The sequence below is a fragment of the Dipteris shenzhenensis genome, chromosome 28 (assembly GCF_047967505.1).
Source record: "Dipteris shenzhenensis isolate YYH24624 ecotype China chromosome 28, Dip_SZ_1.0, whole genome shotgun sequence".
Classification (NCBI taxonomy): Eukaryota; Viridiplantae; Streptophyta; class Polypodiopsida; order Gleicheniales; family Dipteridaceae; genus Dipteris; species Dipteris shenzhenensis.
In genome coordinates this window covers 33807119-33831989 of record NC_141623.1, presented here as the reverse complement: position 1 = coordinate 33831989, position 24871 = coordinate 33807119, and the positions used below count along the sequence as shown (strand labels likewise).

Below are 24871 nucleotides of genomic sequence, written 5' to 3'. Positions count from 1 at the left end.
TCTTTGCATTCGGTGCCTCTCCAATCAGCACAATGATAGTCATGCCATGATCTCCCTTGATAGCTGCTCCTATGGACTCATCGGCACATCATTCGAGGGCATCCTCGCCTGGTTCTTGACCAACATACTCTTCGCATCAAGATTCGCACACTCTTGTGCGGTAGCTACTTCGGGATCATGGCTTCTTTGCCCTTGCTATGCATAAAATGAACGAAAATATTTCTATGTTTGAGTTAAAGGTTCTCTGCCTTGAGTAGTCCCTCTAAAATGAATGTTTGAAGAGTCAATAAGAGGTCCTCTGCCTTGGGTTGTCCCCCAAAAATGATTGTATTGTGTTTCACCTTGGTTGATGGTATTGCCCACCCAGAACAGAGTAAGGGGGGATGACGAGTGATGGTTTGCCCTTGCCGGTCGCAAGCTAACTGAGAAGTCACTATCACACGGGAGGTGTTGGGTAGTTGGACTTGCTTTTTGCAATATTGCGGTGGAGGGGGAATCGGTCTACTCTTGAGTGTTGGGTCTCACACCTCTTTTCTCTGAAGGGGGGTGTTGGAGATATCATAGTCAAAGAGTGTGTTGGTGTGATATGTTAGTGTGAAGTACTAGGCGATCTAGTACTAGTCTATGTTAGTGAGTCTTGTGTGAGTGCCACATGTCATCATGGGACTTGTCCCATATGCACTAGGTGCTAGTGTGTGAGTGAGTAGCCTATATAAGGCTTGTACTTCACTTGTCTTGTCATACTTGATGGATGAATGAAAGCCTTCACGGTTTCTACATTTGTGTACCACTTCTTCTCTCCCTAGCCTCTCTCTCTCTCTCTCTCCCCTTTCACCTTGTTTCTAACAGCCCCTTGGGGCACCTTTTATAGGGCTGGAGCCCCTGCCAAAAAGACCGACCCATATGGCCAACTTTTCTGCCCCTACCAGCCGAATTTACGGGGAGGGCTATAAGTAGCCCCCTAGAGCTCACTTCTCTTGGTTTGGTTGGACCTGCCTGGCCACATGGTTTCCATCCATTGGCCCAGGCAGTCCCCCCCTCCATCCTTTGCCCCAAACCTGCCCATAGGGTCCAAAAACCTTTGCTGAACTGGTTTCCTTGTGCACCTCTGTCCTCTCCATGTGTGGACAGCATCTGGATCCAGATCTGCCCTCCATGGTGGTTCTCCTCTACCAGGTACTTCCACATTCTCTCTGCTGCCCACATGACAGGCCATGTGCTGCCCATGTGGCAGCCCAATGCCTATAACTACTCTACGGTCCACCCCCCCAATGCACTCCTCATATGGGGGATCACAAGTGGGGCGGTGGCCTATTCTATTCCACCATGACAGTAGGCTGAAAGAGTCATCTAGTTGTGAGGCTGTGAGCAGCCCAGCCAAGAGCCCGTGGTCAGGGTCAGAGGGCTGCAGCCAAAAGCACTACATGGGACTGGACTATGGCTAGTATTGGACCCTAGTACTGGTTGGCAGTGGCAGGACAGACCTACAAAGGACCAGTACTGGTCCGCAGCAGACAGCATCTGCAACTGGCCAGCAGTGGATCTGCATAGAAGGTGGGCCAATGGCCGTGGCAGACCGGACCTGGACCAGCACCAGCAGCAGACTGCACGACACAGTTGCGTACAGCAGACTGCACAGTGCAGTCAGGTACATGGATGGGCCAGAGAAGAGGCCAGATCAGGTTGGCCAACAGCAGCAGGTGAGGTTGGGAGCAGGTCAGGTGGTGGGCAGATCTGTTCGGTCAGATTAGCAGGGCCTGGAGCCCTATATAAAGGTCCATTTTCGGCATTTCCTATAGTCAGTTTGCAGGAGCATTTGCACCATCCAAGTTCACACAGAGAGGCAGAGCTACATCGTGTAGGAGAGCCAGACTGTGGTGCACTGGAGGATCCATAGGAAGATCAGCAGCAGAGCACCCAATTAAGTCTGACGGAGACGCTTAGTGATCTAGGGGATAGATACCACAGTATGAACAGCAGACAGAGTCTGAGCCTAGTGCCTTACCTCAGCAATTGTTTGCTGGGTGATGGTACAAATTTGGCAAGATTTACACTTGGATCTGTTATTTATACGAAACTGTTTGCTGTAATCTACGTGTATTTTCCCTCTATCGAAGTGTTCTCTTTCTACATACAAGCAAAAGGAATAAGTTGGCATTTGAAGTTTTCGTTGTAGGGATTGGCTCTAGCGCGCTGTCAAAATGAATCAGTAATACACCGTTCAGACATGATAGAAGTCAATTAATCCTTATTCACAGCATGTTCCGACAATGTACCAATAAGCCCTCGTAGTCCAAAAACTCTCACTTTCTGATGAACAATCTAGGATCTACAAGTTGAACATATTTCAGCCTATCAGCTAGACACTGAACAATGATATGTATTTCTTGCAAACATGCATCGTCCTCCAAATCTCAAGCCATCGCAAAATGTGTTTCTCCTTCAAGTATAGGTGGCTTTAATGATATGCTCAATAGCATCCCCATGTGGAAAAACAAAAAATGCCCATTGTTACTAAAGATCCTACACAGTTCCGATATCCAGTGGCTCTTATGGTTCCCCCTTTTACTCCCCTAAGATCAGAATACATTAGCGAGACAACTGACCGTTTTGTAGACCCTTGCACTTGAAGACGAGTTTTGATCACATCAAGAGGGGTTGTCAAATATGCAGATATTCCTGGGAAATTAAGGGAGCAATCAGACAGGGTTGACATTTAGAGTACCTCTGCAAAGCTACTCCAAGCACTCCTCGATGTGCACACTACTTGCTTTTCAAAAACCGAGCAACAACTATGGCCACATTGAATAAACCCACCAAATCCAGCACTTTGAATGGAAGGAGAGCATAAGAAACCAGCATTACCTCCTGCAATACCTCCCATTACAAGGTCTTCAAAGCCAGTTATTGCAAATTGTTTTGCATTAGTTGGATCTTCAGCTGATCTGATGCACTGAGCTAACCCTTCATAAAATACAATCTGCCATTTATCATGAAGGAGAAAGCCAAGTAAGAAAGGGATTCCTTGTTCAAGTCCTTTTGGAATACAAACCAACCAAATACTTTGCATATATAGATCTTATAATGCAACATTCTCTAGAAAAACTACAGAATGTATGGACCCACCATCAAGCCAGCAAAAGGAACATCCCTTGCCAGAGTTGATCCGAACCTAGCATTATAACATACAATGAGAATCAAATCCATTCACTTCCATGGTTGCAAAGAATTCTACAGTTATATTTATGACCTTCCAGAGGTTGCAAAATTGCCTTCCAGTTCGCAGCCCAATAAAATTGTACACACAAAAACCATGCTAAAAATAACAAGAAACTGCATTAGACTAAAGAAACACAATCTGCATGATCGACCATGTCACTGGAAGACATATACAAGCACCCGTGTGTGGGTGTGTGCATGTGCAAGTGTGCAAACATGGACACACACAAAACACACACACACTTTTTGTTTGATGAGAAGAAACGTTCCATTAAGAAGAATCTACATTCATGGCTGACCCAAGGTGGGACAGCTACTAATCAGAAATAGAAACCATAAAAAGGACCAACAAGCCATGTACATTCATAGCTGTTCAAAGTGGAACAGTTACTACTCAAAACTAGAAACAGTAATAAAAGACTTCCAACTGGACTAGAAGAAGGTCTCCAATGGAATGAGCATCCTGAAGAAACCGAAACAAAGAAGCTCGAAAATAGGGAAAGACATCCACCAAAGAGCGCTCATACCACACATCCTGAACTCAAAGAACAAAACAGCAAGGGAGAGGCAAACATGATAGAGTGGAAGAATGTGATTAAAAAGGGCACATCAACCCCCAAGAACGAGTTTATCTAGTGAAGCTTTGGAGGAAAAAAAGTGAATGGCCAGCAAGACAATAAATGTCTTGGTCAGGGCCCTATCAGTGGGAGACACTCCAATGACTGATGCCAAAGTCTTGTTCAATAAGATGGCGGTCATCTCACTTGTGAGACAGCTTGGAGAGGCGGCTACACAACTTCATTGTGCCGTCTCCCCCACTCGATGCAGACCACTCATACCTAGCCTTTCGTATTTCTGCTACTATGCCAGTCATAGGGAGAGCCCCTCCCACGCCCGCTCGTGTCCATGCCCTTGATCCAATTTATATGAGCCACCTCCCGGCCCTACTTGGAAATGATGTCGACCTCGCCCATGCCTCAGATACCCTTGTCTTAGTGGTACAAGAAGCTGCCACCAGATCTTTCCCCACGACTCGATCTACACATGTCCCAGCTAGGAAGACCCTCAAAACCCTTGGTTCGATGATGAGCGCAGAGAGATGAGAGCTCACCTCACACATGGGCGAGCCTTAGGCGATCTGATGTCAGCTGAGGCACGACGGATCTCACAACGATTGACACGTCATAAGAGGCAGGCTTTCCCCATACACTGCATGAACGAGGTGATCAAATCGTTTTGAGGGCGATGAGGCTCTCTCTTAGCTCCATATGTATAGGGCATTTTGACCCCTCTAAACTTTAGACTAATCTTAGTCTATGTGGGTCTCCCCACCAAACAAACGAATGCGCACGCGCATACATTTATTTCTCTGGTTGACCAAGGTCAACCCTCTTTGACTATAATCAAGGGCCTTTGACCATTAATTATAACCAAATCTCTTCAACTGAGGTTGGAATATCTTAATTGACTAAAGTCAACCCTCTTGGCCTAAAACAAGTCTCCCTGACCGAAGTCAATGCTTTAATTAATTAAAAGAACCCTTTGACCATACTTTGATCAATTAAAAGAACTCTTTGACCATAATTATAAATAAATAAGGAACTCTTTAACTATGGTCAAATAAAAGGTTTTTGTATGTATTTTACTTGGAATATTTACAACTAGGTGACTATCTCCCATCTAAAGCCAATGGCTTTGCAAATCAGCTAGCTCAAGAAGCTTTGGGATGCTCATGTTGCAATCATCTTGTTCTTTCCTCTGGTGTTGTTGAGTGCTTCTCCCATGACTCTCCCTCTTTCTCTTACAATATGCATCGCTTTTCTTTAAGTATTTAACATTGTGAGAGGGGGGCGGAAGCAAGGGGAGAGGAGAGAGAGCAGGACCGTGGAAGCTACAAGCCTATCTCGTGGTGCTTGATCATGGTGATCATGGAAGAGTACACAATATCGAATGGTTCGTAAGAGGTGTTTTGCTACTCGTGGTTTTTGGTGTTAAGGAAGCCCATCTTTCCTTCGTATTTCATCTTTTCTCTTGATCCCAAGAGCAGCTAGGCTTTCAACGGAAGCAAACTTCATACCCACAGGTAATTATGTTTGGTACTCTCAGCCACAATCTTGGTTTCTTTCTAGATTTAAATATCCTAAGATATTTTCAATGGCACTTTACCAATTCTTTCATGCTCTCCAAAATATATTTGTGCTTTGAGTTCCTTGGCCTTGGTCATTTCTTTAATACTTATACAAGTTTTTTTATGGATTGTCTTCAAGGGGGTTATGTGAATGACTATTTGTTCAGATTCCAAACTCTGACTCAGACCATGTCAATTTAACCTACATATCAAATAAAAAATGACCAAACAACCAACAAAAATTCAACAATCTCACTTCACATATGGGAAGCAACAGCAAACCCTCCCCACCTTTGAAAAGCTTGAACATAAAATCCAATAAGAAAAGGAAGCCTTTCTTACCCAGTATACAAGCCTTTGAAACCCTCTTGCTTTACAATGGACCTTGCAGCGTGGAATAGTGTCCTATAATATTGAGCTTCTGTATTAGCTGTTGAGCTACTCACATTAGACATCCGTGCCTCCCAAGTGTGTGGTGCTCCTTGAATCTGCATCCGTTGCTTGATAACCTCACAAGGAACATAGACAACACTACCAATCGTGTCTCCTAAATCACAACAAAAGAGAAACTGACTTTAAAAACCTACATGTACACCAACAAGGGAATGGCTACCAACAAATATGCCAATGTAAGATATAACAGTGAATATCGAATGTCCTAAGATGACACATTCCAATTCAAATTTTGAAAATGTTTGCATGCTATAGTTTACCATTCATAGCATTAGAGGGACAGGAAGATGGAAGAAAACCTTTGCGGATTAGACATGTCTCTAAATTAATCTCTCAAGCATTACAGTACTTCAAAGGAAGCTAACATTGGACTGACACACATCACATGATGTTGCAAGCTAGCGACAATATAAAGCCAGTCCATGAAAAACATATTTAATGTCAAGAATCAAACCCACAAAAAATAGGCTGTAGAGTGACAAGTCTAAACTCTACCATGATATCTGAAAAACACACAAAACAATAAAATCTGATGTATAAAGAGTCAATCTCAAATGATCACTCCATCTCATGCAAAGTTCTCTAACTCTTTTTCAGAAGAGCATGAGGATAAATAATCTCCATTGCTAAGAATGTTTCCCTCTCTTTTGTACTTATATCATTACGAGTACATAAGACGTTAAAAGAAGGTCATAGTCAACAATAGTCTTCCGCCATGTGCTCCCTCTCTTTTTGCCTTATAAGGGAGAGGACATGGCAATGTACCTGGTTTAAATCTGTTTGACCCACTAGCAGTAGAGCACACCATTTTATTAAAAAACGAAGCCTCTTTCCAGTCACTCTAAGATCTACACTAAAAGCAATGGGACCTCTAGAGTGCCAATGAGAATGGCCTCACCTTCACCACCTGAGCAGTTATAGTACCAAGATGCAACACTCAAACAGGGGGCAGCCCTCTAGATTATAGTTCCAACCATACACTTATATTTGGTTTTCTCAAATTTGCAAACGTTTGTAACATATGAGCATATAGCGGCAAACCTTTGTCTCCTTTAGAAGAAAAAATAGTGCTGTTTCGTCTTCTTTTATCATTTCATATGTTATGTGCACACTTCCCTATGTACTATTTTACCTTTTCGAGATACCCACAACAGGAAGCAACTTTTGCAAATCTACATCACTCCATCACTACCTACCTTAAGCCATGCTGAGGCTTCATGATTGTCGAGGCATGTCAAGTTGCCCACTGCACAAGAGTAAGAAACCTTTGCTCCGCATGCCTAATGCAACTGTGTCAAGAACTGGCTGCACAATGTACAGTCCGTAGACATTGTGTGCGGTGTGCACTCTGTGCCGTGTGATGTGTACAGACTGCCAGTTTATGGGACCCTACCTCCACCTCAACCCCTCTCCTCTCCTGTAAAAGAACCCCCCTACAGCCCACTTTCTCATCTCAGCTCCTTCGTCCGCATCTAGTCTATTCCTTGCTGCGACCATGCTGCCCCCTCTACTTCCTCTCCAGGCCCTGCTGAAGCATCTCCACAACCATGCTGCTGCAAATCGTCAACTTCTGTGCAGGATCAGGCTAGCCACTATCCAACACTGATCCAGCTCTCTCCACGCTGCCACCTACTGTCCAATGCTTGGCAAACCAGCAGCCCATCAATTCGCAATATACCTTGGAGGAAAAGCCGCTCTAAGCTGCTGCACACTGCTAGTTCTGCAATCTGAAAACCATCTGTGACCCTGCTTCCCTTTGGCGGATCAGTCAGTCCATGCCTGGCCCTCTCAGCCCTCATCTGCAACTGATTCCAGGCCCTTTTTCTTCCCTGCTCAGCCTGTGGCATTGTTTTCCTTCTGTTCAACTCACCATACCTTTCTCACATTGCAATCAGAGTTGTTCTCAGCCTCATTCCCAGCTGCTGATAATCCTCTGACAGACAAATCTATATAGAGCTCCTATTGACAGAGTTTATTCAGCCAAAATTCCTGTCAAAACTTCTGGTCTAACAAAATCTGCAATGAATGCTTGCTGTGCTGCACCTTATCCTACAGGCTTTACTGCGAGACCAGCCTCTGCTGCAAGATCGGCCCCTGCTGCAATAAATTCCTACAAGCAGCTGCCTCATCTGAATGGAACTGCGTGATGCAGTGTTAACCTAAATTCCTCCCAATCCCCTAGGCCCTAGTTGGGTAAGGGTGATTAGACGAGTGCTACTTGTTCATCAATCTAAGCCCAAGTTGGGTAAGATTGATATTCAAATTCATTGTAAAGCATAACAGTAAAAGGAGCGTATCATAACGAAAACACACTAATCAGATTTGAATGGGCATGGCTCACCCATGTTGAGCCCAAACAAGGTCTTGTCATACACTTGGTCAGTCTTTGTATGCTTGTCTTGGTCCCTAGGTCATGTCCACATAAAACCCTAAGGGCGGGGCCCCCGATCTTGGCGGTGTTGGACTTAAAAATGTTTCTAAACCTAAGTCTTTAATTGTGTGGATTTTAACAAATTGTTGACCGTAGGATTAGAACCCTAACACAATAAGTGGCTAATTTTGGGCCATCACGGGATCCCCTCTAGGGGCAAACCGTAACTCTACCAAGAACAAACCTTATAGACAAAATCACTCATGTCTGATGAACAGGAAGAAGTCGAGCTGCATACTTGACTCATATTCCACCCATACCTCTTCCTCATGGTCATGGTATTGTGATACAGGATTAGGATCCCTTACTTCATCTTTAAGGGAGGGAGAGAAGAGAAAATCTGACCTGATTTATTAGAAACTAGCAACAAATTCAATGGTCCAGAAAAGGATTTTAGTACACCTTAATTCGAGTTTGGATCCTACAAAGTAGACCTTAATTTGAACTTGGATCCTACAAAGGTCTACTTTGATGATCCAGATAGGTCATCTTAAGAGGGTGGTCTGTAGTGGTATGGGAAACTACATATACTATTGTGGATGCATCAGAATTCCTATGGGGCAGGAAATTCAGTACCATTACCAATGGGCCCTTGATATATATAGTTGGTATGAGATGCAAATGTTTAACACTAACAAAGCTGATCACTTTGCTAAGAGCTAATGAAGTTCCGATTGAATCTTTAATTGCTTGATATCTTGTAGTATCTTGCATTGTCACAAGGACGTGATTTTCTAAGCTTTAGGAATTTACGGTGACTAGCCTCCAACTCATTAAAACAGTTCAAAGGACACTTCAAAGCAATTAATTCATGGGCCAAGGCAAGCGACTGAAGGTTAGAGAGGGTTAAAAATCCCGTTCTTCTGTGGTCCCAAAAAGCTGCCTCAGAGCCAATTTCGCCCTTTTTTTTCTTGCTCCTCAAGCCAGCTTGCTAAATGTGGCCCCTTGAGCTATTTTTAGCAGTAGGGAGAGGTAAGTCACAGGCTGGGAAAGTGCTCCAGGGCTATTCTACCACATCACCTTGCTGATTTTTTACTACGAAAGCAAGTTGGGAAGGTGCTCCAAGGCTATTCTATCACATCGCCTTGCTGATTTATTCAGTTGGCTATCTGTGGGCTGATGCACTGCGGTGCTATTCTTGAATTTGCATGCCTTCTGAATAAAAGATAAAGAAATACCGAAAGGGGCGCTAAGTTTAGGGCCAATCTGGTGTCCCGCTTCACAACGGGGCAATGTAGCTCCTTGTCTTCATTTTCTGATTATTTGTTGGCTGTTCTTATTTTCTAGTTGGCTGTAACAATCTCTAAGTGGCTGAAATTATGGTATTTGCTGGTTATAATAATTGTTCACCGCCCTTTGGAGTTCCAAGGGCCGGTTGCATGCATTATCTATTGGTTGTGTGTCTGAAAAGACATACCCAATGGACTGTTATTACCCAAAGGATATTGGATAAGTGCTAGTAACTTACTGAATGATTTTTTGTAAGTGTAATCCTAGGTTCTAGGTTAGTCTGACCTAGGCTTTGGTAATTCTATACCCTAGTTAGTCCAGTCCTGGATGTAACATTGTCCATTTGATTCCAATGTAGTATTTGTGAGACATCCTTTGAAAGGAAATTTGGAATCAAGACATATACACCACATGGTAAATGGAGAAGTATCAGCTCTAGAATCCTTTGAGCGAACTTAGAAACTGATTCTGACTCGCTTCCTCAATTCTCATCCGAGGTTGCATTCAATATCCAATTGAATATTCAAATTCTGATTCAGCCCAAAATCAAAATTAGTGTCGTAATCTTTCATCGTCATGCCCACGTATACCAATTCTTCTTTCAGATTTTGAATTCATTATTCTATATAACTTTCTTGACATAAAGTTGTTAGAGAGTGGTCTAACCCGAGGTAAGGAATACACCTAAGATGGTGACCAGAGCTAGCATACGTGAGGTCTAGATTCTGTGAATAAAGCTGCTCCATTGAAGGCATGGCAAGATTTGCATTCGGCCCCTTTCGAACGTAGCTCCTTCGCTCCTAGTTTGTAAAACACACTACACAAGTTAAAGCATCAGCCTTTGAGCTTGAGGATTTGCGGTGACGATCTCTAGAGTCTACAAGTTGCATGCTATTTCACGCTTTATTTGGTTGTGCGTGCGTGCGTGTGTGTCTGTTTTCTTTCTTTTTATATCTTTTTCCTGTTTTCTTTTTTTTTTTTGGGTGGAGGAGGGGGTAAAAGAAGAGTGACAGAAAGAGAGAGAGAGAGAAAGAAAGAAAGAAAGAAAGTTTATTAAAAGTCTTCGGAAGACCAATGGGTCTATGAGACTGTGAAAATCCTGATACAGCAAGCTGTGGTAGTGGAGCTACTAAACGAGCATCCATACCAATGCAAAATGCAAAAATGAAAAATGGCAGTACTAAGTCCTAAGTACAACATAGTCATGTCAATGGTCGACTATATATCAATCTCAGCATGGTTATCAATATCATCATCATCATCGGCAGCAGCAAGATATCAGGATGGAGGAGGCAGTGGAGGCATGAAGTCAACAATAGAGTGCTGTCAACCACTTAGAGGTGCGGTCCTAGCACGTCTCCTGGTCGTAGCTTTGCGTTTGACCAAGGCTACTGTGACCCTCATCGGTCGGGCTCCGACTCTAAACAAGGAGGGGATGTCTCCAAGTGTGATCTGTGTGTCGACCCTCTGTCTGAGCTGTCGGGTCAGGGGCTCGGGGTCACGGTCATGTCGAGGCCTCGTCTCGTGGGGGTCCATGTGATCTAGCTGAAAGAACTCCGTGATAGAGATCTGAGAGGGATCAGCCGAGGAAGAAGTCTGCTCCTGTCTCCGTGCTCGGAGTATCCTCTCACGGTGTCTAAGTGCCTCATGAATGAAACCTGCCAAACACCGCTAGTCTGGGTAGGAGAGGAAATAAGCCAGAATCCCATAACTATCCCTCAAGAGGCAGTGGAAACGCCCTCGGATCTCATAGTACACAGGACACCTGAAGATGAAATGCTCCTCTGTCTCAACCTCCTGCATGTCACACAGTGTGCATGTGCGCCTCTCCCTAGGTAGTCGCTCTGCTCTGCCACTCTCGATGCGAAGTCTGTGTAAAGAGACCTAGAACTACCCAAGAGAGATCCTCAACGAGTGCGGTAGGTGAATCTACGTGTATCCAGGTGGGTCAATGAAACCCTCCACTATGATATGTAAGAAGTGATCTTTGTAGAAGCTAAGCTTCACTAGGAGTTCACTCGGTCCCAACCAGGTCCGAAATATGTGTAGCTGTAGTAGATCCTCACAGATAACCTGGTTGACATCGTGTGATAAGAGGGGAGAAAACGGAGCATCCATGCTGTACTGAAAGGGAGGTAGTCTATCCATGTGGAGTCCCAATCGCTCAAACCATCTCTCTATACGTGCATACCAACACCTCTAGTCTCCTCCTGCTGCAAGTGCCATAGAAGAGAGAGAGAGAGAGAGAGAGAGAGAGAGAGAGAGAGTTTATCAAAGTCTTTGGAAGACAGATGGGTCTATGAGACTGTGAGAAACCTGGTACAAGCCAACTGAAAAGGGTGGAGCTACTAAATGGGAATCCACACCATACAAAACAAAAAACTATAGTCATAACAAAATAGTAGTCATTAAATAGCATCCCTATCGTTCGACGTCAACATCATCATCAAAGCGATTGTCCCCATAATACAAAGTAAAGTATGCTTCAAAGTCACGATCCCCCCTCATCAAGAGTGAGAGAGCGATAGCATGAATCAAATATAGAGTGCTGCCAACTCCTTGTTGATGCAATCCTGCGCCGTCTCCTGGTCACAACTCTACGTCTAACAAGGGTGACAGTCGCCCTAGTGGATCGCGCTCCCACCCTGAACATGGAGGCAATGTCCAGAGTCTACAAGGGTACGCTTCTCCTGTCTCTAAGATTTAAGTAGGCGCTCACGATACCTAACTACCTCATGAATGAACGCAACCAAACACCTTTGATCTGGAAAAGAGAGAAATCGGGATAAGAGCCCGAAGCTATCTCTGAATAGACAATAAAATCGTCCTTTGATCTCATAATACAGCAGGCATTTGAAGATGAAATGTTCCTCCGACTCAAGGTCCTGTAGGCCACACAAAAAGCATAAGTGTCGCACTCTGGGTAGACCCCTTGCCCGACCACTCTCAATACGAAGTCTAAGTGAAGAGAGACTTGGAGCTGACCAATGGAGATCCTCAATGATGGGATAAATGAATCCGTGTATATCCATGTATATCCTAGTGGATCAATAAACCCCGCATCCGAGATATGTAGGCAATGATCTCTGTAGAAGCTGAGCTTCACACGCACTTCATATGGTTCTAACCAAGTCCGAAATGTGTGTAGTTGTAGGAGATCCTCACATATCACCTGGTTGACCTCATGATACCAGAGTGGGAAAAACGGCGCATCAATCATGTACCGAAAGGGAGGAAGCCTATCCATGTGTAACCCCAGTCGCTCAAACCATCTCACTATGTGTGCAAACCAACATCTCTGGTCACCTGCCTCTGATAGCGTCATGGAAGAGGACAATGCCAACCACGGCAATCTACTGCATCCAGAGGTGTGATCTCTGTATGCCCTCACTCGATATAGGTAGGTAATGACATGAAAGGCTGCATCACGCTATAATGGTGAAGATCCAAACTCAGCCTGAATGATCTGGTGAGGAATTGATGGCTTACTGCGAATCATCCATGATAGCAAAAGAACATGTAGTCGCTCCACACGAGCCCACTCAATATCTGATAAGCTTGGCCCCCAACAAAGTCTGCCATACATCCTTGCTGGTCGAACCAAGGAGTCAAAGAGTAGGCATTTAGTCCAAGGGTCTTGAAAATGTGAACGGAATCACTGCCTCTCCAAACTGGTCGGCGAGGCATATCCTCTACTCAAGTGAGCCTACATCGCCGGTCTTATGGTGGAAATAGGTCCAGAAAAGATAACCCCCAAGTATGCATATGATGAAACAATCTCGACTGGTGACCCATCAAAAGTAAACTGCTCTCGATGCATTGTGGCCCGAGATGTATTGAAGATCACGACCTTGGTTTTGCCGAGGTTGACCTTCAGATCATGCGACTCACAGAAAGATTGAAGCGCATTTAAGTGCCTCTGGAGCCCCTCTGCTGAGGACGATAGGAGTACCACATCATTAGCATAAAGCAATATCTGAATCAGAGTGCCAGCACGAGAGTAGCCGACCTCCCCTAGGGTCTGCATGACCTCCTCAAGCTCATCGATGTAGAGGCCAAACAAGGTGGGTGATAAAGGACATCCTTGTTTGACCCCAATCGTCCTCAAAATCTCATCTGTCCATCCAGATCTTGTCCGAACTCTACCTAAGACTATCGTAAAGTGCCATAACAGCCCAGATAATCTCCTGATCATAACCCAAATTCCTACAAACATTTGATGAGGCGGGCTCTAGGAATTGTATCAAAAGCCTTTGCGAAAATCCACAAAGCAACAATAAAACCTCTGTCTCCATGCCCTCGCCTCCTCAATGATACATCTGAGCATGAGGATGTGATCCATGGTCCCATGATCATGTTGGAATCCAGCCTATCCATATGCTCTAAGCCCCGCATCTCTGCAAATCGACTAACCTAGCAATTAAATACGGATGCATAAATCTTGGACATGACATGCCCAATTATAATGGTCCTGTAGTTCCACCGGCACATGGGATCCCCTACCTTGTGGATGGGTGAGATAGCACTAAGGGTCCAAGTGCATGGGAAGCCAAGGCAAACAGCTTCATTAAAAAGCTTTGCTAAGATCGGGGCATCCCATATGCAATGAATTCAGTGCATCCTTGTGATCTTTCGCTTAGCCGTTATGAAGCTTCATCACAGCATCATTAACACCCCCTTTAGAAAAGAGTGTACGTGAAGTAGGACAAGGTATGTGTGCAAGGTCCGGAACAGGCTGATTTGGGATGTCATATAATGTGCATGCATACTCATACCAAACCTTAGTGTCAGTGAGAGGTGAAGAGGATCGTCTCTCTAGAAATCTCCTGCCAAAAGTCTTTGGAGTTGTTACTAAACAAAGTGTTAGTAACTCCTCGTTTTGACGGACAAATTCATGTTTCTTCCTACAAACCAATCAACAATACTCGTGTGTCGTGTTAGCTTTGGTCGGAAGCTTATGTTTGGTTTCGAACCTGAGTTGGCGGCCCAAAGCCTTACACTCAACATCGTACCATCTATTGCAAGGGACATCCCAAGTGGTGGTGGGGGGGTGAAGTGAGTAGTGTGAGGAAAGGCATGAAGTGCAACCTCGTGGAGTGAGCGGGTGATCAGGGCAGCATGATCCTCGAGTAGAGGAATGAAGTCAATATTTGTGTAATCAACGATGCTGGAGCCCCCACCGTGAGGGAAGCAAGTAAAGCCACCCGAGCAAGGCTCTCTGTCAAGCCCATTATAAATAACGAGATCATGCCGAAGTCTAGCAATGCCTGCCCATAAAATGTGATAGGGGCTCGCCTGCTGGCTGAGACTCGTAGCAAACCTGCATCCTCGAGCTCAATGTCTAGTAACAGAATAGAATCATCTCTGAAGTCAAGAAGCGATAACTGACATGCCCATGTCCTTGCGTTGAAGCCCCCAACCAAGAGGACTTCTCCGCAGCACCAAGAGGACTTCCCCGCTGTGTATGGTGATGTCTCAGTCTGCTCTCGAATATCTCGGGCAAAGTGTGAGGTCTCGAGGGGGAAATAGCATACTGCTAAGAACAAATCCTGGCTATCCATGTGCCAAATCCGGATCCAAAGAAATCTAGATTGTGAGTCTCTCTTCTCTGAGATGGCCCCCAAAAGAGAAGATCTATAGAAAACTGCTACTCCACCGGACCCTGGTACTCCTTCAGTGTACCTCCTCTCATCTCTATAAGCGGCCTCCGAAGTATAGCCACTGACCACTAGTAGTGGACACTCTAGACTCTAATGTGTCTCTGTATAAAAGACTATGTCATGATCTGTATAAGATTTTGAGAAATTCCCTGATTTCGACCATAAGGTACCATTACAGTTCCAAATGGTGTAAGACAGGGTCTCATATGTCTGAGAGAGATGATATCAAATAAAATGCTTGTATTAAAGTCTACAAAAGATAGAAAGAAAAGAAAGAAAGTCATATTAACATCCGCAGGAGGCGTTATGGGCCTATGGGACAAAATGCAATATAACTTAAAACATCTGGATAAACTAGAGAGTCGAGGAGTGCAGATGGCATCTCAGCTCTAGGTTATTGTAGCACACTAGTCCTATCATAAAATGGCCTTCATTACATCAATTTAAGACTCAAGTCTTTGGGTTTAGATTTGAAATCTCTAATTAATGCCAATCCATCTTGGCATTTTCCAACTTGTGTGCATCTTTGACTTTGGTAAGTTCGATATTCCTTTGTTTGAGCTGAGTTGGAGTACACTGCTCAGAAATCCATATCCATACCCATGTATCCTTCAACTTGTTTGTCTGGCGGAGAATCTTTACTCTCCCTGCCCTCTCATTGATGTAAACTTGTAGTTGTTTTCCCTTTTTGGAGATACAACTAATGTCATTTACATCCCATTCAATTTGTGCTATCTCCTTCTTGAGGCATGTGATTCTCTCTTCTTCATTGCACCCATCATCATCTTCAAAGCAGCCGAGGAAATCTTTTGATAACCCCCCAATGCATAGTATTTTCTTATCATACACTCTAGCTTCCTACTCTTTTAGATCTACATAAAGATCTTCTTTGTTGATTTTGTTGTTGGCCACAATGGCCATCTCTTATTTGGCTGAACTTACTTAAGTTGTGATCATCTCTTTGACTGTGGAGACAAGTGTTGGTGCTATTGGAGATGTACTGCTTTTTTGTATGACCTCTGCGATGATTTCTTGCTTACCATTTCCTGCCATTGTAGGCCATTCTATGGGCTATCCATAGGTGCCACTCATTCCTTGGTATGTGCCTTGTAGGCCTACTTTTAGTCAGTTAGGTCAGTTGGTACAGTTAGTACATGTACCACTTAGGACACTTAGTCCAGTTAGGGCGCATTGCCCTAGGGTTTTGTTATATTGGCTCTCTCTTGTACTTTCACTCAGTTTTTGCAGCAATTCATTACAGCAGGTCATTTTTGTCTTCATTCCCTCATATCTCGAGCTTCTATTGCTTGCCCTACCCTATCTACAGCCATCTCCTTCACTTTCCTATCAAGAGCTGAGATCGAATCCAATCCTCCGCTTGTAATGCAATGCATAGGGGCTGGGTGTTGATGCCGAGGCTGCAACGTCAGAATAAGAGGGCTTTCTAATCGGTGTAGTGGCAAAAGTCTTCATCTTCAAAAATTCCATGGTGGCCTGTGAAAATTTTAATAAGCCATTTCGATGAAGCTAACCCCCCAAGCTGAAAGAAAGAAAGAAAGAAAATTTATTAAAGTCTTTGGAAGACTGATGGGTCTATGACACTGTGAAAATCCTGATACAACAAGCTGTGGTAGTGGAGCTACTAAACGAGCATCCAAGTCCTAAGTCCTAAGTACAACGTAGTCAAGTCAATGGTCGACTATATATCAATCTCAGCATCATCATTAATATCATCATCATCATCAGCGGCAGCAAGATATCAGGATGGATGAGCCAGTGGAGCCATGAAGTCGACAATAGAGTGATGTCGACCACTCAGAGGTGCGATCCTGGTAGTCTCTTGGTCGTAGCTCTGCATCTGACCAGGGCTTCTATGACCCCCGTCGGTCGGGCTTCAACTCTAAACAAGGAGGGGATGTCTCCAAGTGTGATCTGTGTGTCGACCCTCTGTCTGAGCTGTCGGGTCACAGGCTCCGGGTCACAGTCATGTCGAGGCCTCGTCTTGTAGGAGTCCATGTGATCTAGCTGAAAGAACTCCGTGATAGAGCTTTGAGAGGGATCAACTAAGGAAGAAGTTTGCTCCTGTCTCCGTGCTCGGAGTATCCTCTCACGGTGTCTAAATGCCTCATGAAAGATGCTATGCGAAGGGGAGTGGAGATGCTACAAAAAGGTATGTATGATCAGCCCCTGGGGGGAGAGGTGCTACAGTAAAGTCAGTAATGCGAGATTAAAGACAGGGGATCCCATGATGTAATCAACAACACTGGAGCCCCCCCATGTGGAAAGCATGTGAAACCACCTGAGACGGGCCATCTGTCAAGACCATTATAGATAATGAGATCATGTATCCTCCCGAGGTCTAATAAGGCTTCCCATAAGCTGAGAATGGACCTCGCCTGTCAGCCGAAACCCGTAGCATACCTGCCTCCTCAAGGTCAATATCTGGCAGTAGAGTGGAATCATCTCTGAAGTCAAGAAGTGATACTTAACGGGGCCTTGTCCTCCCGTTGAAGTCCCTTACTAGGAGGATTTCTCGACGGCTAGAGAAGTCAACGATGGACTAATAAAGAGCAACAAATGGGGATATCTCATCATCACCTCGGATATCTCTAGCAAAGTGGGAGGTCTCAAGGGCTTTCTTGGCTTTGTCCCCCATTACTCTTTGACTTTTTTTCGTCTTTCTTGGCTTTGTCTCCCATTTCTCTTTGACTTTTTTTTTTTTGTACAGGTTTAGTGTCCGACCAGGAGCGGGAGCACCGGTTCCCCCCCCCATGATGGGAGGCACGCCCGGTGCGAGGTGGTGGCGAGGCGGGGTGGAAGCCTAAGGTGGAGAGGCAGCCAGGAGGTGGAGAAGGAGAGGCTAAGGTGGCGAGTTTTCTTTTTCTTTTCTTTTCTTTTTTTTTTTTTTAAGGGCCTAGGGTGGCGAGCAGCGAGGGGCTGAAGCGGAAGGAGGAGGAGCAGGAGCAGAGAGGGGGGTGGCTAGGTAGGCTGAGCGTAGGGAGGGGGTGGCTAGGTAGGCTGAGCGAAGGGAGAGCGTAGGAGAGGAGGCTGAGCGGAGCGGGGTAGGCTGAGCGTAGGGGGCATAGGGAGGGGAAGCTGAGCGTAGGGAGAGGAGGCGTAGAGCGTAGGGGAGGCTGAGCATAGGGAGCATAGAGCTGAGCGTAGAGCGTAGGCGTAGAGCGTAGGGGGCGTAGGGCGTAGGCTTAGCATAGAGTGTAGAGCGTAGGCGTAGGTTTAGCATAGAGCATAGGCTTAGCGCAGAGCTAGAGAGATGTAGGGTGTAGGCTTAGCGTAGCGCAAAGCTAGAGGGACAGTTTCTTTATCTCAACAGCCTGACGCTGAGCTTGGGATGGCAGGTACAGACTATCCTCTTGCACTATAAGAGATACGGTACTTACAACTGGCTCTACGGAGATACTGAAACGGCTATAAGGGAGGTACGGAGGTACAGGTGAAAGGTGTGAACGACAACTGTAAGGGCGGCACGAGAGGTATGCACGACAACGACTGTCCAGACGCCGATGAACGGCTATACGGATGACAAACGGCTATACGGATGTATGGGGGGGGGAGAGGGAGAGAGAGAGAGAGAGAGTTTATTAAAGTCTTTGGAAGACCGATGGGTCTATGAGACTCTGAAAAACCTGATACAATGAGCTGTGGTAGTGGAGCTACTAAACGAGCATCCACACCAATGCAAAATGCAAAAAATGCAAAATGGCAGGGTCTATGAGACTGTGAAAAACCTGATACAATGAGCTGTGGTAGTGGAGCTACTAACCGAGCATCCACACCAATGCAAAATGGCAGTACTAAGTCCTAAGTACAACATAGTCATGTCAATAGTCGACTATATATCACTCTCAACATCATCATCAACATCATCATCATCATCAACAGCAAGACGTCAGGATGGATGAGGCAATGGAGGCATGAGGTCAGCAATAGAGTGCTGTCGCCCCCTCAAAGGTGCAATCCTGGCACATGTCCTGGTCATAGCTTTGCGTCCTCAAGAGGCCTCGCGGGCCTATGGGACAAAGTACACCAAGCGAAAAAAAGCTCATACAAGCCTCAAAGGGCTGAAGCAAAGGGCGCGCTAGCGCCCTTGTTGGGTACTATGATAAGCTAAAACTACAGAACTTAATAGCTGAAACAAACTCAAAACTCAAATACAAACTAAAAGCTCAGGCTCAAAAACCGAGCTGTAAGGAATACTTAGATCTGCGTCTGTGGAGCTGTTTCGAGCAGAGGACGTGGTCTCCTCAATCTCTGGATCCGGTAGACTATGTCAAGAGTGACACCCCGTCTTTGGCGGTCCCCTCCGAACAAGGCTGAGATAGGCCGGACCTCAATCATATGTGCTCTAGTCCCTCTCCGTGTCGGGTGTGGTCTTTGCACCCCTCGCTCGGGAGCCTCGTGTCGGCTCTCTCTACTGATCCATGCTTGCCCTCAAATGAGCTAGCTCCTCATCCTCTATCCCACTGTGTCCTAGAGATCACTCAAATGCATAGTAATATGTGACGTCTATGTGCTTGGTCTGCCTCGATGGCCTATGGTGCGGTCGCCTCCTGCTGCTCTCTGCTCTGTCACAGTAGTGTCTCTCTGTGTGGTCTCATCTCAAGCAAACAAACCAATGCAAATTTGGTCATGGACGTGGAGAAAGTGGACCAAAGCAATGTGTCTCTTGAAAGAGACAGTGGTATCATCCCCAAATCTCTTAGTAGGCTAGGCAGATAAAAACCTGTGGTCAGGTCTAAAATCTCCCGAGTGTCGGTGTGCATGATGCCTTGCGGATCTCGGAGACACTACAACTATGTGCCTACCGATCGGGGCCCCATGCCCCCTACTTACCTACGGGGCCCGGGAAGAGTGGTAGGAGAACTCAGCCCACCAGATCCCTTTTGTGGAAGACCTTGGCGGGGCTGCTCTAAGTGAAGTACTACTATGGAGTGGTCTGACATCGTGGTACCTGCCAGAATCCCAATAGAGCCGCTCCCTCTATGCACTGCCCAATCCCCAACGTAGAAGTGGTCTAGCCTCTTAATCAGTCCATCATGTCTCCTTTGTCTGAAAGAGAAGAGAAGACTGCCAGGTATCCTGCTGAAATTTGGCTCTCACCACGAGTCTCTGCCACTGATCATGAAAATGAATTGCTCCCAGGTGCTCCGCTCTACTGTTGGCATCTCAGAGAAGGAGGTGCTGCCCTGTTTGTCCTCCCCAAACTCCAAGTTGTTGAAGTCCCCTCCAGCAATCCAGGAGTCTACATCCGGAAGACACTCTGATAGCCTCCTCCAAAAGGCTAGACGGTGCTGTCTACACGCTGGGGCATACACATTCAGGATCCCAATCCTGAACTCTCCCATCCAAACTGCCCGTCCTGGGATAAGCTCACCCTGATCATAGACCTCTAGAGCCACTGTCTATGAGACTGAGATGCAGACCCCTCCGCTCCGTCCTACTACAGCGGACCACTCCTCTAGACCTCACCCTGGGAGAAGGTGGTGTCGCGCTTTGATGTCTGATGAAGAGAACATATGCTCTTGAATCAAAAGGATGTCCACTGTCCGCCCTACCACTACCCTCTACAACTCCTGCCGAAGGATCGGGTACTGCGGTTGACTACGAGCACGGTCGTGGAGCCCATGCATGTTCCAACTCATTATGGTCTAGCTCATGAGGACGGGGATGCAAAAAACAAAGCTCTCCTGTGAGTGGGTACCTGTTCCAGAAAGACTACCTTATGTGACTTTACCGGGGGTTTAAAGGGCAAGTAGTTCGTGTCTGTACGTCGATGTACTAAGGTGGACACCAGCTCAATGCTAATCTTCCATGCCCACTTCATCATGAAGGAGACTTCCAACACAAACAACTCCGTACACTTTTGGAGTGGCCAGTAGTATGTCTGATCAACCTTTGCCTCAAGCGGCAATCTGATAGCTCCTACCGCCAAACCACACATCCGCTTCTCTCACCTGAAGCCCAGCTGAAAATTCACCTCCGCACCATGGGCATGCCAAAGGTCCAGTCCCTGTGACCCCATCCACTCGTTCATCATGCATGAAATTTGATCTCCCATAATAGCATCAAACACCACTGGGGACCCTCTGGCTCCCTCCTCCATTGGGCAGGATGTTGTGGTGAGGAAGCGGGAGGGGACGTTGTCTTACCCTTGCCTATTGGCAAGGGTGTCGAGGCAGGGGAGGGGTGGGAGGCTGAAGAACCTGCTGAGGAGGTGGAGAGGGGGGGAGAGGGGGAGGGGGGCAAAGGGAGGGGGGCGGGTGGTGAGGGTGACCATAGCAGGAGGGACCGGGGGGGGAAGGGGGGTAGGAGCAACCACAGCCCCCCTGCTAATCAGGCTCGCCGGGACTCGGGATTCGCACCTCCTCAGCCGTTGCTGGGCTAACATCCGTAGCTTCCGCCATCACAGCGTCAAGAGCTCATTGCTGATGCAAGGGCGAGTGTGAGCGCTAAACCTCCATCACGGGATGGTCCTCTGGCTGAGCAGTGGCCCCTTCCGCGGGGCGGGCGGGGGGGGGGGGGGGGGGGGGGGGGGATCTCCACGTGAGGGCTCCTGATGTTGCTCCTCCTCAGGTGCCTCTCAAAAAGCCATGTCTCTCTCTCTGCATCTAGCCCTCTGCCTGCGACGCTTACGGGCATGTCTACTTGGTTTATTTTTCTTTTTAACATGGATCCAGTCTCCTTTTAAAGGGTCACCCAGGAGTCTGAGACTCTTGCTGCTCTTGTCTGGGGGGTGCTGGGCTCTAGCCTACTGACTCTGCCTGCTCTACGGGGGTGGGGGGCGGAGGAGCTCGGCCTTGGTCACGGGGGCAATCTCTGCTAGGTGACCCATCTGTCTACAACGAAGACACTGGCCTGCTAACCCAAAAATCTCCACTCGCTGGCATAGTCGGTGTGAGCAAACAGGAAACTACCCGCCCAATCAAGATCCCTCAGAGAGTAGGGAGGCAGATTTGTGTGTAGCCTGGAGAGTCGATGAAGCCCTCCTCTAATATCCTTAAGCAATGATCTCTATAAACGTTGAGATTCGCAGAAAGCTCGCTAGGGGCTAACCAGATTCTGTACATGTGTAACTGTATAAGATCCTTTCCGATAACCTGGTTAACCTCGTGATGAGCGAAAGGAATAGAGGGAGCCTCGAGGCTACACTGAAAGGGGGCAATCTGTCCATAGAAAGTCCCAAGCTCTCTAGCCATCTGCATGCACAGGCCTACCAACACCTCTAATCGACCTCAGCTGGATGTGGATAGGACAAGCAATAGTAACATGCCCTGGCCTAAGGTCAAGGAATCAAAATCCTTGACTCAATGAAGGTATGTGATCACCTAGAATGTTAGGTCAAGCTGGAAAGGGGAGACCCCAAACTCAGCCAAAATCATCTGGTATAGAGCCTGAAGCTTAATGCAGATCATCCAAGACATTAGAGTCTGAAGCCTCTCCACTCAAGCCAGTCTACCTGTTGATAGATCAGGCTCCCAGCAAGGACTGCCGTACATGTCCCCTTGACACAACAAAGAGTCTAAGAGAAGAGACTCGATCAAGGAATCCTAGAAATGAGAGTGAAGCACTGCCACTCAAGCCTAGCAAGCACTGCATATTCCCTGCTCAGTCGGGCTTGCATTGCTAGTCTCATCATGAAAATAGGGGCAGAAAAAAAATACTCCCAAGTATGTGTAGGATGTGAAAACCTGCACTGGTAATATATCCAAGGCTCAGTGCACGACTGCCCTGGATGTGTTGAGACCATAACCTTTAACCTTTAAATCATGTGTCTAGTAGAAAGTATGGAGTGCATATTTAAATGAATGACATGCCCAAACTCATCCTCTAAAGTATGGAGTGTAGCATCCAAGTGTCGCTCGAGGCCCTCATCTGAGGAGGAGCGTAAGACCACATCGTCTGTATAGAGGAGAATCTGAATCAAGAAGCCCAAGACACGAGCCTGCCTCTCCTAGTGTCCAGATGAGGGTCTCTTAGCTCATTGATGTAGAGGCCAAACAGAGTTGGCTATAGTGGACAATCCTATTTGACCTTGATAGTGCTCCTAATCTCCTCTATCCACCTGTAGCTGTCAGAGACCATCTCATAAAGTGCTATGACTCACAAACCGATCTCCTCACTGTACCCCATATCCTACGACTGTCTAATGAGGCGAGCTCTCAGCATTGTATCCAAGCCTTGTGGAAATCCACATGGCATCAGTAACCCCTATAGATATAATGGTATAAACCAAGTACAAAAACTGCCAACTCGTGTACCAACACCTTCAAGGAGCAAGAACTGACTCTATGGGCCTTTTCTGCTGCTCTGGATGCAGCCTGTTCTTAGGCTTTCTAGAGTACCAAGTACCCCAACGCTAGGGCCTTGATAGAGGAGTGCATGCACGCCAAACTGACAGTCTTCTGCGGACTGGCCAACCAGTCTGTCAGCCAACGACAGACTGGGCCGATCCAGTCTGCTCACCCGACCTGGATCTGGGCCTATTTAAGGCCCTGTTGTAGACCCGTTTTGCTGGGTTCTGCCCCAGCCCTTCTGCAGTCTCCAGGCCACCTTTCCAAGAGCCTTGTCCATTCCTCTGGGAAAGGCAAACCTACAAACATGAAAAAGCACATCTACACATCTCAATTCTTTCCAATTAGGGTCTAGCCATTTTCACCCACCAATAAGAGGGAATAGAGCAGCCCCACCAAAGAGGGGGCTTCAGTAACACAAAGGTGAAAAAAAGCTGTTAAACAAATTCATTTTATTACATCGACAACACGTCATATATCAAATCCACGATAGTAAAGAAGCGAACCAAGAGCACCCGCCAAGAAATGAGATAATGGACCAGACAAGCTAGGATGTCTCTCCTGCAACCATGATCTTGTGGTTTCTATGAACCCAAAGTATGTAGCCCCGGTTGCAAAAGAGCCAACCATTCCTGGTGCAATCCCCCGATATAGACCTGTCAAAAGGGAAGCCATTATCAATCATAGTTCGAAGAAACCACATTATGTAACTTATATCTTGGCTAACCAAAAGAAGCCCATACATCCTGCAATTCTAGCACACTTCCATCAAATCAAGACATGTGAAGTAATGACAACTGCATATATAAATAAAAACAAAGGCCAACAAGTAGCTGTTCTGAAATGTCTTGAATTGAAAGAGCTCAAATATAAACAAAATCTTTACATATAATGGCAACAGTTATTGCAACAAGGCACAGCATAGCAGTTAAAGGATAAATTACCAAGACAAAACCGATGTATATACCTACCATGGACATGGCAACTGCAATGGATGATAAGCCTAGCAGCTCAATGACCAACCATGCATAATTAAACGATTTTTCAAGGCAGCAATCCCCACCACAATGAAGAATTCCGGGTTCCCTTGGCAACAAGGAAAATGGAGGAGAAACAAGGAAGGTGTTGGACTGTAAACAGCTAGTAGCCACTCGAAACATAGAAAAACGTCCTTGACTATGGGAAACATCAGTAGGTGTAGAGTTGGATCTGGAATCTGGGATTGCCCTCTAAAAGTTGGAGTTGCAAAGAAACAATTCCTATGTGTCAAACATTCAAGTCAATTGTGGATGCATCAGTTTCCAGAATCAGGGTAGAATACTCCAATTCGATCAATCATCCATCTATGCTAATTCTGTTGTACACTAATGGAGAAGCACCAAAAATGGAGAACGTTAAAAATAGACATTTCTTCTTGGCTTCAATAAAAGTTTCCTCTATC

At 46.0% G+C, this 24871-nt stretch overlaps 1 protein-coding gene across 1 annotated transcript in view; it reads right to left on the bottom strand.

Moving 5' to 3' along the window:
• LOC147883482 (uncharacterized) overlaps positions 1–24871 on the bottom strand; it is a 69402-nt gene that overhangs the window by 18297 nt on the left and 26234 nt on the right. Inside the window, exons 4-8 of the mRNA XM_087399752.1 lie at positions 23937–24086; positions 5690–5894; positions 3127–3172; positions 2866–2980; positions 2607–2679 (exon numbers count right to left, since the gene is read on the bottom strand). Of these exons, the coding sequence (XP_087255878.1) occupies positions 2607–2679; positions 2866–2980; positions 3127–3172; positions 5690–5894; positions 23937–24086 (589 nt within the window). The remainder of the gene's footprint in view (positions 1–2606; positions 2680–2865; positions 2981–3126; positions 3173–5689; positions 5895–23936; positions 24087–24871) is intronic.